At 37.9% G+C, this 16484-nt stretch overlaps 1 protein-coding gene and 1 non-coding gene across 2 annotated transcripts; both read right to left on the bottom strand.

The window, feature by feature from the left end:
* Positions 1-103: 103 nt before the first annotated feature.
* Positions 104-12759, bottom strand: LOC117291439 (actin-related protein 3). Its single transcript, XM_033773123.1, has 12 exons — positions 12600-12759; positions 11583-11638; positions 11062-11186; positions 10529-10639; positions 10196-10291; positions 9318-9425; positions 8257-8400; positions 6915-7088; positions 4289-4381; positions 3774-3899; positions 3255-3338; positions 104-2614 (listed from the first exon to the last, which is right to left on the bottom strand). Exons 1-12 carry the CDS (start codon positions 12641-12643, stop codon positions 2519-2521), a joined length of 1257 nt encoding a protein of 418 aa, XP_033629014.1. The 5' UTR covers positions 12644-12759; the 3' UTR covers positions 104-2518.
* A 658-nt stretch (positions 12760-13417) lies between these two features.
* Positions 13418-13499, bottom strand: Trnal-aag. Its single transcript has one exon. It is a non-coding gene; the product is annotated as a tRNA-Leu (tRNA).
* Positions 13500-16484: the final 2985 nt, after the last annotated feature.

Below are 16484 nucleotides of genomic sequence, written 5' to 3'. Positions count from 1 at the left end.
ACAAATCAGGGGAAATAATTGTAACTAGTGTACAAATTTTAACTTCACAAAAATAATTATGAAGCCTTGTTCGGACAGTGTATTCAAAGACACATCATAGTCATTGAATTTTCTTGTTAAATTTTATTTCATTTTTATATAGCTATAGAAGTCTTCCCCCAAACATTGCATTCAATTATGATTACTCAACCAAAATCCAAGAACATTTTTGTATAAAACGTCATACAACCTTGTACATACTTAGACTTAATACTGGGTTTACCCAATCATTTATATCAATGATTCATTAATTAATTAATTTGTCTATTAATATTAGCTGGATACATTCCAATCAATGTGTAAATTTTATTCAATTTTTTTATATTACTACATTTTTCATAGTGCTCAAAATAAAAAATAAAAGAATGCCAAAGATTGAAAGTATTGCCAATATGGGTTTCATTTCAAATTATGGGAGCTGGCGACGCTTTCATATTAAAGGATGAGAAATGTCTGACTATTTTATGTCAACCTAGTGAAGAAACAGTAGTTCTTACTTTCTTTAGAGTTGACGAAACCCTGCCTTTTGATCTGATGCCTTAATCATGCAATGTTGTTCCTATTTGTTCCCACAGTAATCCTGAATTCTATTGGTTACTAGAGTATGGTAATGCTAGCATTTCAACATACCTCCTTAAATAATGCACTCCTAGTATCATACTTTTCTTCAACACTGACTCTCGGTCCCGACAAAGTGAATTTTTATAACAGCCATTGTGATTGGCAATCTTATCACTGGTTCCCTGACTATAGCAAATACATCAGAACTGACTCGAAGATCAGTGAAATTTACCTCCTGATGGATAAACAGAATTGTATCATAAGAAAATGCCCATGGAGTTAGAGTTAGGGGAACAAGTCTTTAAGGTTTACATGGACATGATGCTGATTTACAAAGTGGTATAAACAAGCACTGGTTTTACCGTGCCTCTAGTACACTCTATGGTTGTATTTGTTACAAGATATGAGATTCAAATCAAAAGGCAGGTTAAAACTTAACTAAAGAAAAAACCAATGAAATTGACATTCAAGAAATTTGTTGTTCTACAACTAGGATGGAGCGCTCTTAAAAAAAATTGTTAGCCTAAAATATGAAGAAACAGAAAAACAAGATAATGTAACAGATTCTGAAATCTTGTTTCTTTGCATTGCTTCTTACATTTCTGAAATCTAACTCCGTCTATAGAGTCCTGAATAAAATAGCCATAAACTGCAGTCCAAAATGATTATCACTCTGCAAAAATGTTTTGAAGCAGAAATACCAACTTTCCTTTATACCTTTTCAAAAAAGAGCACTAACTTTGGTATTAAATTTGTTTAATGAAAGATCATGCAATTAACTTTGGTCGTTTATCTCACTGCTGGTGAGTTAAGTTGATACGCGGCATACTAATTATTCATGACCTTTAGTCATACCTTTAACCTTTGACCTAAAGAGTCTTATAAGCTATTAAATAATACACTAAACTGTATAATGGTATCGGCTAAGCATAGGAGACACACAGGTCCCTTCCCAAAATGGGGCTCCTCCACAAAAAGTTGTGACTGAACTTATTCAGTGAAAGTACCCACTGATAAAATCTCTGAATTCAGAAGAAAAAGAGATTTACTTCTTCCACTTAGATGAAACCTTTCAGCCAACTTCTTTGGAGTAGTCTTTTTGGGATAATATCACCCAAAATGATATTTCTTGACCTTGTACTCATAAACATATCTATGGCACATATCTCCCTTGATGGATGCATCCTAGATTTGGTACATAGAATTGCAAAAAATACAATCTTTGTAACAAAGTGAGTAACTAATTCTTCCCCCATCTACACACTCTCCCATGACAACTCAACTTTGATATTTCATAATAAAGTGCATCCCCCACTACAAAAACCCCAGAAAGTAACCGTTTATATAATATTTACTCAAAAGGCATTTGTTCATTTAGAAAAAGACGCATAATTATATAAATTCATATGTTGCCAAACTTTTTGAGTTCTATGTAGAACTGTCTGGTATAAGGTTAATAGAAGGGTTATGAGTATATTCTAAGCTACTGATGCTTATAAAGAAAGGCAATGAAATCATTTGCTCAAAATATAAATTTTGGCTCTGGTCAGATGGTACCATGAAGAGGGGGAACATTTGCAATAAATGTTTACCACGCCCATCTATAAAAGTAACCTGTCGCATGCCACACCCCATGCTTTGTAAACTCTTCATAAAAAAAAAAAAAAAACAACAGTGATACAATTCCGAGACACATGATTTCAAAGATTGAAGCAGATCATCTCGCTCAAGTGAGGCATCTTTGATAAAACAACAAATAAAGTTTAGTTTCTGTAAAAGGGTGACCTATTCCTGTAAAGCAAACTTTGGTTGTGTCTTCCTGAGTCCTGACCAAGATGGACAGCGTAACAGGAAGACTCTATACCATGATACCACTCAACCACTTGCAACTTAACTCTCTCTGATTCTTCATACCACTTTATGACATGACACCAAAGACAGGGTTGTGTCGGCAAATGCTGGGGCCGTGCTCGTCATAGTCTGCCTTTGTGTGACACACTTGGTAGAACTCAGGCTGCAGATTGGAAGGGAAGAATATAAACTGGTTTAGTACTATCCATTCGTAAACAAAGGTTAGTTACATACAACATCTGTTTTCAAGAGCAAGACAATCCACCATAACTTGCTTCTCTTACCCCAGGTGTATAAAAGGAAACCTGCAAGGGCTGAGACAGTATTGTGTTTAATAACCATGTTAGCCCTAATATAACCAGTTTGAAGTTGAGTGCTTGTCAGGGAGTTGAGAAAGTTTGTTGGTTGTTTTAAGTATGCCCAATGAACGGGGATGATAAAGCATCTTGATCCAGCTACTAGGATGTGTGTGCTATATATAAATCCATTGTTATTAGTAGTAAAAACGGTGGATAGCTTTTTTGCAAGGCTCTTCTGATTGATTCTTTGAAGGGAGAAAGATTCTTATCAAACACAACGCTTGTCTTATACCAACTTCACTTGAATTGGCAAGACAGGAAATGACTCAACCAAGTTCAACAAACTTTTTTTTCCAAAGGCACAGATCCTCAAAATGGCTGGTATTGTTTTTCCACGAACTTGGACAGTAGGCTTTTTGAGTATGATTGATACACTGTGCATGAGGAAACCAACTAATGACCATAATGAGTGATGTGAGAGTCAAGTGAGGATAAGTTACTTACCGTTGAAGCCAACATACTTCCACCGAACCATACAGCAAATCGTTGCATGTGATGTGTGATAACCTGGGCTTCAATAGGCTTGGGCTGTTTAGGTGAAGATACATCAAGATAAGCAGGTTACTTCTGGTTATACATTCAAACATTTAGAGACAATTTTTGTGTCGGATTTCAAGTACCACAATTCACCCATAAATGGCTACTAATGCTGGTTTCTGTACTCTGCGTTTGCTGTTAAATAAAATACTTTAAGACCCCAATATGAAATAGAAATGATTTTGTTTTGTAAACAGTAATGGAAACAAAGGGAAATGTAAATTCTGGGCATGACTTCCCACTATGAACTCTTTATGTTGAGTGGAAGTAGGTCAAATCCTGCAGCGGTTAGTAGCTGCTTTGGGCATTTTGTATAAACCGCTTGTCGCTATGATCTAAAGGGTAATTTTCACACAATTGCTTTCGGCAACAAACTTAGCGATACAACTTGAAGGAGTTAGACAATCTTAACGTAAACTGACTTACCTTGATTCTTCCTCCGCTAAGTTCTTCACTGATTTTAAGACGGGCATCTACTATCCTCTTCACATCCCTCTGCAATCGACGTCCAAAGTCTCGGAACATTGTAGACCCTCCAGACAGGACAATATTCTGTTTAAGGAAAACCACAATCAGAGTATGTCTAAATGCAAAAAAAATATATAATGGCTCAACGTTTTGAACTTAACAGAGTCTTTCTCAAAGGGCTAACAAACTATGTAGTTTTGAAGTCACCCGAGTATAGAGAAATGCGACTGTACAGTGTACAGACCTTCCAAATCTTACATTAATTTGAATATTTGTGTGAACTTTGGGTTACCATTCACTTACATGAATGAATAAAAAGAAAGCACTTATATGGGTTCCAATGTTGAAACATGCATAAAACTTGCAGTCTACTGACATGTTTCACTGTTGACAGTCGAAATAGAAGAATGGTTAGAAATAAAATAGTTTCATCATTTGAGAAGGCTCTATAAGAAAGTTGATCATGACTTTACCTTGTAGAGTGGCCTCCTGACATCAATTGGGCAATTCTGAATCACTACATCAACCGTCTCAGAGATTGGAGTTGTGAAGTCAGGGTTGGAGAACTATAGCAAGACAAAACAATTAAACAGGTTGGAATGTAAAACTTCAAAGGCTCAAATTTCAAGAGACTACCCTCCAGACCCTTATCTTGTAACTCAGAACGTCTACTGGAGAGGAGATACATCATGCTCTATATTGACTCCAGACCCTAATCTTGTAACTCAGAACGTCTGCTGGAGAGGAGATACATCATGCTCTATATTGACTCCAGACCCTAATCTTGTAACTCAGAACGTCTACTGGAGAGGAGATACATCATGCTCTATATTGACTCCAGACCCTAATCTTGTAACTCAGAACGTGTACTGGAGAGGAGATACATCATGCTCTATATTGACTCCAGACTATAATCTTGTAACTCAGAACGTCTGCTGGAGAGGAGATACATCATGCTCTATATTGACTCCAGACCCTAATCTTGTAACTCAGAACGTCTACTGGAGAGGAGATACATCATGCTCTATATTGACTCCAGACCCTAATCTTGTAACTCAGAACGTCTACTGGAGAGGAGATACATCATGCTCTATATTGACTCCAGACTATAATCTTGTAACTCAGAACGTCTACTGGAGAGGAGATACATCATGCTCTATATTGACTCCAGACTATAATCTTGTAACTCAGAACGTCTGCTGGAGAGGAGATACATCATGCTCTATATTGACTCCAGACCCTTATCTTGTAACTCAGAACGTCTACTGGAGAGGAGATACATCATGCTCTATATTGACTCCAGACTATAATCTTGTAACTCAGAACGTCTGCTGGAGAGGAGATACATCATGCTCTATATTGACTCCAGACCCTTATCTTGTAACTCAGAACGTCTACTGGAGAGGAGATACATCATGCTCTATAATTGACTCCAGACCCTAATCTTGTAACTCAGAACGTCTACTGGAGAGGAGATACATCATGCTCTATATTGACTCCAGACTATAATCTTGTAACTCAGAACGTCTGCTGGAGAGGAGATACATCATGCTCTATATTGACGCCAGACCCTTATCTTGTAACTCAGAACGTCTACTGGAGAGGAGATACATCATGCTCTATATTGACTCCAGACTATAATCTTGTAACTCAGAACGTCTGCTGGAGAGGAGATACATCATGCTCTATATTGACTCCAGACCCTAATCTTGTAACTCAGAACGTCTGCTGGAGAGGAGATACATCATGCTCTATATTGACTCCAGACCCTAATCTTGTAACTCAGAACGTCTACTGGAGAGGAGATACATCATGCTCTATATTGACTCCAGACCCTTATCTTGTAACTCAGAACGTCTGCTGGAGAGGAGATACATCATGCTCTATATTGACTCCAGACCCTTATCTTGTAACTCAGAACGTCTACTGGAGAGGAGATACATCATGCTCTATATTGACTCCAGACTATAATCTTGTAACTCAGAACGTCTACTGGAGAGGAGATACATCATGCTCTATATTGACTCCAGACCCTAATCTTGTAACTCAGAACGTCTACTGGAGAGGAGATACATCATGCTCTATATTGACTCCAGACCCTAATCTTGTAACTCAGAACGTCTGCTGGAGAGGAGATACATCATGCTCTATATTGACGCCAGACTATAATCTTGTAACTCAGAACGTCTGCTGGAGAGGAGATACATCATGCTCTATATTGACTCCAGACCCTAATCTTGTAACTCAGAACGTCTACTGGAGAGGAGATACATCATGCTCTATATTGACTCCAGACTATAATCTTGTAACTCAGAACGTCTGCTGGAGAGGAGATACATCATGCTCTATATTGACTCCAGACCCTAATCTTGTAACTCAGAACGTCTACTGGAGAGGAGATACATCATGCTCTATATTGACTCCAGACTATAATCTTGTAACTCAGAACGTCTACTGGAGAGGAGATACATCATGCTCTATATTGACTCCAGACCCTAATCTTGTAACTCAGAACGTCTACTGGAGAGGAGATACATCATGCTCTATATTGACTCCAGACTATAATCTTTTAACTCAGAACGTCTACTGGAGAGGAGATACATCATGCTCTATATTGACTCCAGACCCTAATCTTGTAACTCAGAACGTCTACTGGAGAGGAGATACATCATGCTCTATATTGACTGTATTATATTTGTTCTTGAATGCACTTTGACAAATGGACATCAGAAGCAAGACGTTTGCAAATCGTAACAATTCATTAAGATCCATCCTGTGAGTTCCTGCCTTCACAAACAAACCATTTCTCACGAGTGTCACATCATAACTTGCCTATAACGATGATAATATTGCGAGGGTGGTGGTATTTTAAGGAAATAAGTTTTGCACAAAATCAGTTAATGGCCTGATGTTTTGACCCTAGCAGAGTCTTTGTAGAAGGCTGAATGACAACACCAGACACAGATAAACAGAAGCAGTCAAGTAGAAAAACATGAACAGACAGAAAGAGAACAAGCAAGGGATGAAGGAGACAAGGAGTGGAGGTAGAGGGAAGGGGCTGGAAACACAAATGATGCAGAATAATTGAATACAATTTACCTCTGGATGGAAGAACACCTCAGGTCCAAGGAAGCGCTCATACCCAACATCCACAGAGAAAGGTTTCTTAGTGATGGCATTGATTCCCTCATATTTCTTCATCCATTTAGCGGGATCAGTATCATACTTTGTAAACTCCTTTGCTATGTCTGGACAGATGTAACCCCATCGTTCCTGTCAAACGTCAAACAAATCACAGCTTAATTTCTTCAATTTTGGGCAAAATAGATGTAACAAACGCATGCTGAACCTTTTTTTTTAAGTCTTAGTGGACTGTTGGACTTCAAAAAGATGAGTTTCAAGTTGTAATTAAAGTCACCCTTTCAAACATAAGAGTATTGCTTACGAACAATAAAACAATTTTTTAAAGTAATTGTTTGTCACAATTTATATGTTTAAAAAATATATAAAGTTGTTTGGGGGGCTCACTCCGCCTACCCCTTTTGTGACGTCATCGAGGCAGACTTTGCCTGCAATGCGTATAGTAAATACACGTGCAAAGTACATGTACGACCAAGTCGTGAAAAGTGTTTTTCTGCATTCAGCAGGTCGGCATTGCTGGAAAAAAACAATTTTTTTTTTTTGAAACGTACAAACTCACGACTTGGTCCGAACATGTACTTTGCAATTGTGTTTACTCTACGCATTACAGGCAAAGTCTGCCTCGATTGACGTCACGAACAGCGCCCTCTCGGGTCGGGGTCTACTCTTAAATTTGTAAATAACATAAGAACTGATTTTTTTAAACCTTAGTTAACTGTTTATTCACATTCCACTCATCAAAACACATATATTAGTGACAAAAGCTTTATTTTGAAAAATACCACTTCCAGGTGACTTTAAATTTGCTCAGGGTGTAGTTGACAAAAAGGAGAAGAAGAAAACCACACCAACAAATGCTTGTGAAGGAAACCTGCTTTCTTGAAACAGTCTTAAACAGTTATTAATATATTGAATAATCTCAGTGTGATGGTGTAATGCGGGCACTTTTGTTATGAAAGTTTCATCATTAGACTGAAAATCAACTCCTAGATTAGCAGCTCAGCTACGCTTATGAATTGACTAGACTAAAATTGTCTTAACCACAGACAGTTATGCAGGGCCTAATTTCATAGAGCTGCCTAAGCACAAAAAGTAGCTAAGAATAACAAAATAATGCTTACCAGAACAAGGTTACCAGCCAAACTCCCATGTCACAAGTACAATTTGTGACTGGTACCCTGATCATTTCTGCTTAGCAACAGTGTTGAGCAATATTTTGTGCTTAAGCAGCTCTATGAAATTGGGCCCAGGTATACACTAAATTGACTTAATCCTAAGAGCAGGTTACTCTCAAACCAACCTTGATTGCCTTGGCCGTCTCCAATGACTGCTCTGGCGGGATGGAACTTTCCCTCTCACGTAGAATCTGCTGTACAAAGTAAGTAATATCCCTCCCAGCTATAGGAATGTGCTTGATACAACTACCAATGACGTAACCTTCTGCCTGCATAGACACAAAATACACACATAATAAATAGTAAGGCAATCAATCCTGAAGAGTCTCCTAATAAAGAACTGTTTTCGATTCATACAATCTCAATTATAAAAACCTCAGTAAGCTTGGGCGATATCGATTTATTTTATTCACGATATATCGCCGACAATATATCGCGATATTCGATATAATCGCGATTAATTAAATTTGACATCATCAGTCTTCAAACTCCAAGTGAAAGTTGTAGAAGAGACAGTCATAGCATAAGAGAGGTGTTCTAATGACCTATTCTTCTGGTTTTACTCCAAACCCATGGGGTGCAAGATTTTTAAGCTAGCAAATACATCGCGATATTTAATCGATATATCGCGATATATCGATATTTCGATTAAAACCAAATCCATCCGATATGGAAATAGTTTCCAAATTAATATCTCGATATTCGATAATATCGTGATATCGCCCAAGCTTAAACCTCAGTTCAACATTCCAGCATGAAGGCAAAAATTATGCATTGTTAATGAATTGAAATTAATTCAACTAGACATTAAAAACAGTATGGGATATCAAGCTATGATAATTCCTGAGGATTTGGTTTAAAAAGAACACCTTTTAAAAAACACAATAGTTCAAACAGTTAAAAGTTTTTCAGATGAACAATTAGAACAACAATTTGTCAATGTACAGTCGGCTGTCATTATGAAGAGCACCATTAAGAAGAAGTTCTGTTTATCAAGGGTACACTCTGAAGTCCCGAATTTTAGTTATGCTTTGAGTTTCTTTGATTTGCTGTTCTCTTATAACATCATTCCTGTTATAAAGAGGAAATTTGGCCAGTCCTAACGACCTTGTTATAACGAGAGTCGACTGTAAACAGAGCTCAACGAATGTATAATATTGGTTATTGGTGGTAGGGTTAGACTTACCACAGGTATGACGTGAGTGACACCATCCCCACTGTCTATAACTGTTCCTGTCAAGGTACGCTCACCAACCTGACGTGATGTCCATGATGCAGCAAGAGCAAGAACCGCCTGGTGGTAACAACAAGACAAAAAATATCACATCAGAACAACAGAAGTATCAGACGTGTAGACACTTTTTGTAAGCAATGACAGTAATTAATGCCTTTCCATGGCATTTGTGTATTGAAAGAAAGGATGAGATAAGAGGAAGGAAATGAATTCAGAACATCAACAGAGTAGTTCCTGTTGTGTTAAACTTGGCTCACATTTGACACTATGATACCAATCAAAACAAATTGCTAAATCTAAAACAAAATTGAACTACATGTAGTCTTCTTATCAAGGACAAGGAGACCTTTCCAACCCTAACCTTTCCACATGTGAAAAGCAAGTTAATGATCCATTTCTTAATGATCCATTTCTTCATACACACATGTCCAAAACAACTTTTAATATTTGGTTCCACATGATCAGGTTGGCTTTAGTGGCCCCTTCAACCCTGTCTGGACCCCCCGACTTGAATCCCACTTTGGATCACTCCTTACATGATTGTGTGGGTTTTTCCCTCCACATCTAAAACTTACACGTTTTCAGTATCTTAACAGGTATCTTTATGCCTTGGGGTTACAGTGCAAGGCACTTTTGAATAATTCTTGGTTTCAAAGAAAGTACTAATAATACTGATATTCAATCATTCTTTATTCATTAAAAAACAATTGATAAAAAAATGTACACACAACCCAGGTCACGGTTTTAACTAAAAGCCAAACCACATGCAGGGTATACAGAACAAACAATAGAATAACAGTTGTAATAATAACTGTAGTTTATCTTCATACCTGAACGGCTATGTACAGTCCTGGAACATTGAATGTCTCAAACATGATTTCCGCTGTGTACTCTCGATTCTCAGGTGTGTTGAGAGGAGGTTCCGTCTATAAAACGAACCAGGAAAAGACAGGTAAGTAAGATGACAAAGGGGAAATAGTTATTGATCTCCATCCATTCGAGACAATAAAAGAGAGCCGTCATAAACAAGTTTCCAGACTAAGGACATGAAGTGGTTAACTAAGCCTTTAATACAAGCTTGAAAAAAAAGAAATTCAAGATGGGTTTGCTTGAGGAGAGCTTTAAGGGAAGGTATTTGTTTAGTAATCACTCTGGTAACTCACCAAGAGGAAGTAATGATCTTCAGGCTCCGCTCGAAGATATTTGAAAATAGTCTGTTCTAAAAACCGTTCCATCAAGTCCCAGTCATCAACGATACCATGACGTACAGGATACTGTAGGAACAAAGAAATGATCATCAAAAAAAATCATTATCAAGAGGTGATGGTTGAAAACAAAGAGTAACAAAAGCAACATTCTTTAATCATTCAAATCCTCCTACTATAAGTGACGTAGTGCGGCACACACATGCTGATGTAGAGAGTAGACTGGAGCCAATTGTCTTAGTGCTTCAATGAGTGTGGTAAAGTGGAGAAGCCATCAGCAGATCCAGACAAAGTTCTCAATTTTCTGCGGTGGCAATCTGTAGCACTGATTGATCACACATTGACAGCAAAGTGTGGCATGGGTTACATCACCATTGCGTCATAGCAAGGTATTGAGGAATCTTGGGGTATGCAACAACAGAAGGGTTAATCACAAGTTTTGAGGATAAATTCTTCAGTGAAAATCTGAAAATAGCAGATAATAGACTGACCTTGCAGGAATAGTTTGGCTTATCAATTGCCTCATCACCAATGAAGAAGTCCAAATCATCAACACCTTTGACTAACCTACGCTGAGATTTCTCCCCAACTTTTGCAGACTCCTTGATGGCGATTGCTATGGGGTAAAAAGATGAACAAATCCGACATGTTTGAGAAAAGGAGAGATCCAGAAATAAAAATTATGTGTTAAAAAACAAGACTGAGGGCTGTATTTTGATGCCACATAAGTGAGTGATGTCAAGATCCTCAGGAATGTTAAGCCAAGTGCCTCCTGTCTTCGTTTGACATTTCCTGTATTTCCAAAGCAAAAATGTAATAGGCCCTAGTGACAAATTTAATGTATGTTAACCCAACACATGTAATACATGTAATTCTTAGGTCAATAAAAACTCACTTTTCAAAAGTTTTCCAGTGTTGGTTTGGTATGAAAAGAAATTTACTCAGAAATAGTTTATCAAGCTTTGCTTAATTAAAATTCCCGACACAAAAGTCTTAAGAAATCCACACGTACCTGAAGGGATGATAAACTGTGGCTCTGTGTTTCCAGCAAAACCCATCTTGGTGTACCTGTGGGGTAGAACAGTTACTCTTGGTTAATTCTGTAGGGCTATGATTAGAGATATTCATTACTCATGGGCGAGACGGGTTTCGGTTTGCAGCATACCAATTTGGCTCCTTTGAAGTTGAACTTTGCTCTTGAAGGGGCACAGCAATTTCCCTCTGGTTAGCGGCACTTCTATTAGGAAATTGTACCTTTCAACTGGAACTTTGCCAAGGGCACAACAGCAAGCTGTGGGTGCCGTGGGTCCGGTTAATTCCAAGCATGGATAATCTCCTTGCGTGATTAAATGAACCTCTATCACTATATATCAGATATGAACACATTGGAATTTCACTCGGCCCCTAACTCCCGATCATATATCATCAGCATTAGATAGAGGTTAACCTACAAGCAAGAGGGCACTATTTCGTGGACTACCATTATTATCATTTGTGTGTACTGTATGTGTGTACAGCATACAGTCACAATACAATAAATGGGGCGGCATCGTGTCACGACACATACAAATTTAGCAAGTAATCATTTCATGATTTGTTGCAATAATTATACATAGATGTTCGTCATAGTTCAATGTTTATATGAGAGAGATTGGCTGTTGCCAGCTTGGTTGGTGTTTTCCGATGTAATAATATATAATACCACATCTTTCTTGCAATATAGGTCCATTTGAAATTGAATCATGCATCACACACACAGATGAGTAATCATTGTCTGCAGTAGTATATCTCTTTATCTCTCTATAAAGAAATCCCGAAAGTCCCGAAATTCACTGATATATGATTGAAAGGTTAGGAAACTGAAACACCAATCCAATGAACAGGAAGTAAAATGCATAGCCTAGTTTGTGCACAAACACATATACTGCACGCCCCCATAAAGTTTCTACACACAGTAACGTTAGAAAACGCCCTGGGAATAGGTCCTAGTCTCTGCCAGTTAATGAAGCTTTTTATCTATTAAACTCACCCAGTCCCAGGGTCTATAACACACGCAGGTAGTCGGCCAGCCATGGTGATACTTGTTTTACCCTGCAAAAATTGCAATCGAATAAAAACTGAAAGAAACTACACCACAGGAGTTGAAAATCTGTACAACTCCCAAGTGAAGGAAGTGGTGACAAGATGGCCGGGTGGTTACCATGAACATAGATGTGCATTTTTTATTTCTATTCGCATTCTTGATGACTCTTATAAGAACAACTGTTACTTTTTGAATGATATAAACTCATTTTATGTTATTTGAAAAACTTAATTACAAAATATAATTTGGATAAATATGTCTGTAAATGAGTTATTTTAAGAAAAACGTAATCTGTTTTAGGTGCATTGTGGGGTTATTTAGGAGCGTTGATTTCTAAGGTAGATTATAGACTGTTCTATTAAGTTGTAAGGGGGTGTTACAATGCAATGGTGAGGGACATGCGGAAGCAAAGGGCTTGCATTGCCATTGCATAGTTTTGTACTGCATAACTGCAGGAAATTGTTGGATGTCCAACAACATTAATTTATAAAAAGTGAGACTGGGATTAAATTAAATAGATAATATACTACGATTTACCCTATTCCCTTTGCAACTATTTTCACTGGTTAACAAAATGGATGAAGAAAATAAGTTCATGAAAATCGTAATCTACTTGGAAGCGGTAGGATTCGAACCCACGCCGTCGAAATGACTGGTGCTTAAAACCAGCGCCTTAGACCGCTCGGCCAGGCTACCTTGGTGAAAATATTGGCGGAAGGCAACAGACAAAATACAACTGTTTGTTTTCAACAAAAGAAAAGAAGTGGCAGCGGTGGGATTCGAACCCACGCCATCGAAATGACTGGTGCCTTAAACCAGCGCCTTAGACCGCTCGGCCACGCTACCTTGATGAAGATACAGAGAATAGGTCAGGCCTAGAATAAAAGCCCATTTTTTATTAATCTGTTACCTTGGCGACCATTAATTTTAACTAGGCGATGCTTGTTTTTTAACAAGAAACTTGTTGGCAGCGGTTGTATTAGAACCCACGCCCTTCGAAATGCCTTAGTGTTTTAAACCAGACCGCTCAGCACGCCTGTGAGAACTTTTGGGAAATTAAAGTTTTAACCATTCCAACCAAAGTTTCGATATTAATTATTCATTTTAATCTTAACAAATAACATGATGAATTTAGCGAATTGCTGATGTAAGAGAGGTCTGTGTTACTGTCAATTTGATATCCACATGATATTAATTTCTTATATAAGTCTCCATTGGAAACCCAGTCTGCGTCCTTGCTTTGTAATGAGTAAAATATTTGCAATTTGATTAAGATTGACTCTGCTTCACTGCTCTTTGTTCCCAATGGTCAAACAAGCATGAATAAACTGATAATTTGACTGCATTTATATAAACAACTTTCTTCAGTCCGTAATCAAACCAACAGATCCTCAAACACTGTTTCTATTAATAAAATTACACTTTTGAGGAGTTGTTTACCGACAAGGAACAGTCGTCGTATCAACTCAGAGTAGTACATGCAATGGATTAGTGGTTGAGTGCGCATCGTTCACACACTGTTCATGATTAGGTGCTGTACGAACGAGGCTGTGGGTTGGTTGAAAACCCAGTGGGGAATTATTGACGGCTCTACGGCGGTGCAACACAGCTAACAGCTGGAAACAAGAAGCACCTGGCTTCCCCTGCAAGCAGACGAACCCGGTGACGAAATATATTTCATTCGTGACGTTCAAACTACATCCAGGACAACACAATTTGTATTTCAAACGCGAATCAACGTATGTGACCACACTACAGCATTGACTTGTGCATAGCACCGTGGCGTTTGCCACTTTTGCTTGCACACACTACGTTTCCCGCCTTTTTCGTCACTGTTTTGCTGAGATGTTGTCTGCACGTGGAAGGCTGGTGTGATTTGTTGCTCCTATCTTAACACGGAAATCTTAGTCACTGGAATTATTACCTGTTTGGAACATACTTATGGATTAATGCTATCCAGATTCTAACACGTTCATGCACGTCAAAGTGGGAGACAGTGGTGCTCTGTTGATCAAAGGTAAAAATTGTTTACAATGATTCACCGACATATTCAAATAAGACTGCGCGATTGATTTACAATCGTACATTTTATATAATTTGAGTGAAGACACTATTGTGTACACTGTGTTGTGATTACAAAGTGCGGTAAGCTAGTATTTACTGTTCTTTCTGGAATGCAACAATAATTGTTGTTATTAATGAGTCACACAACAATTAATCAGTCCTGACTCCTAAGTTACAGAAAGCACGTCATTATAATGATTCAGTATGGCATGTTTACAGGTACAAGTTGTTAATGACACGATAGCAGAAACCTTTTGTATATATTTGAGACAGAGTCTGGTTTTATAGGGTCGAAACTGAGGTAAATTAACACTCATTTCTGGGTACTTTTTGCAAACAGTAGGCCTATTAGGTCTCAAGTCTTGTTTCTGACACAATTTTATAATTTTATTCCGTAAATAGGCCTACTGTTTGCCATTATGTCGGCCATGCGAACAGCTTGGGTTTGAAATGCCTTATATGGAAAGATACACATTGACTGCTGCAGTGCTCTTGTTTGGGATGATTTAGTTTAGTAAGAAAATGATGCAATTTTGTCACGTGCGTATATAAATAATTGCCCACCATGATAAAAAGATGATCTACAAATCCTAGTTGACAAATCCAGATCGTCACAACCCACACAGCTTGTGTGCTCGTTGTTTTAGACTTGCCTGCAATTACAGGGTAGTAAGTGTAGTGACTTGAGCAATTTGACAGGGACCCGTGCATGGTCATGAATGAAATGGGAGAGATGAAGATGGTTGATGGATGAGGTACGGACAGTCCAAACCAGGGCATGGGTCGCGTTAAAGGGACGCAATAGCTAACATCGGGTAACATACTGTGATCATCATACGTCATCTGATGCAAAATGTCATGCTTGATGTCGCACAGTAGGCGTATTACTGTCACATAATGAACATAGTTCATCTGATATTATGTTTGTCGATCCGGTAAATTGAGGACTTCTAATTATTCTTTCATTGTTTTGTTTTTTTTTGTGGGGGGGGGGTAAACCAGAACTGCGACATTCTTCCCCGCGAATATGAAGCTTTAAGTCTTGCCCATCTTGATAAAAGTAGTTTAAAACAATATTATTAATGTAAATTATGTGTAATCATGGACCATGCTACTCGGCAGTATTCTTCAGTGCGTGGCCTGTTTGCTGAGCTTTGTGAAATTGACCCATAGATTAATTTGTGTCTTTCAGATACCAAAATATTGAGGAAAATAAATAATTTATGTACATAAATTTACTAAGAACATACACGGCAACAGGTATTGTCTACTATTAGACAGGCGAGAAATCATTAAATCTTTAATAATTATAATACATGTAAATCAACAGGTTCTGTACGTAACCGATGAAGCATATATATCACTATAATGAAAACACACCATAACCGAGTTTTACTCAACCATGATCGACCATGATCGATTCGCTCTGATGGCTGTTTTATAAAAATGCGTTCAACCAGTAGTTTAGTAAAAGTATTCACACATCCCTATTGATGTAAATAATGCCAAACTCAATACCCAAGATAAATTATCAAACAAAGTGAGTTGTCATTGTTTTGATTGCCCTGTCTCGTGTAGTGGGTAAGGACAGACTGAGTTCGTCTCAGACTAAACCTAGGAAGAAGGGTGCCTTTCTGTCCAAGGATCCTTTTTCCACATGCTGTTATAACATCAACTAAAATACACACAAGAACTTTAATCTGTGATCTGAACGAATGTGTATTGTTTGTAGCTGGTTATTTGCTTAGCGGCTAAGCAGAAACAATG

The sequence above is a fragment of the Asterias rubens genome, chromosome 6, assembly GCF_902459465.1.
Source record: "Asterias rubens chromosome 6, eAstRub1.3, whole genome shotgun sequence".
In the NCBI taxonomy this organism is placed as follows: Eukaryota; Metazoa; Echinodermata; class Asteroidea; order Forcipulatida; family Asteriidae; genus Asterias; species Asterias rubens.
The sequence above is the reverse complement of the archived record's forward strand: the minus strand, read 5'-3'. Positions and strand labels throughout refer to the sequence as shown.

What these genes read in the sequence shown, in the direction of transcription:
- LOC117291439 (XM_033773123.1), bottom strand. Translation starts at nt 12,643, where the DNA reads ATGGCTGGCCGACTACCTGCGTGTGTTATAGACCCTGGGACTGG. An exon ending in AGACGGCCAAGGCAATCAAG is followed by an intron (nt 7,089 to 8,256) that starts GTTGGTTTGAGA and finishes GACGTTTGACAG; the next exon opens with GAACGATGGGGTTACATCTG. An exon ending in TCAGGAGGCCACTCTACAAG is followed by an intron (nt 3,900 to 4,288) that starts GTAAAGTCATGA and finishes TTCCTTAAACAG; the next exon opens with AATATTGTCCTGTCTGGAGG.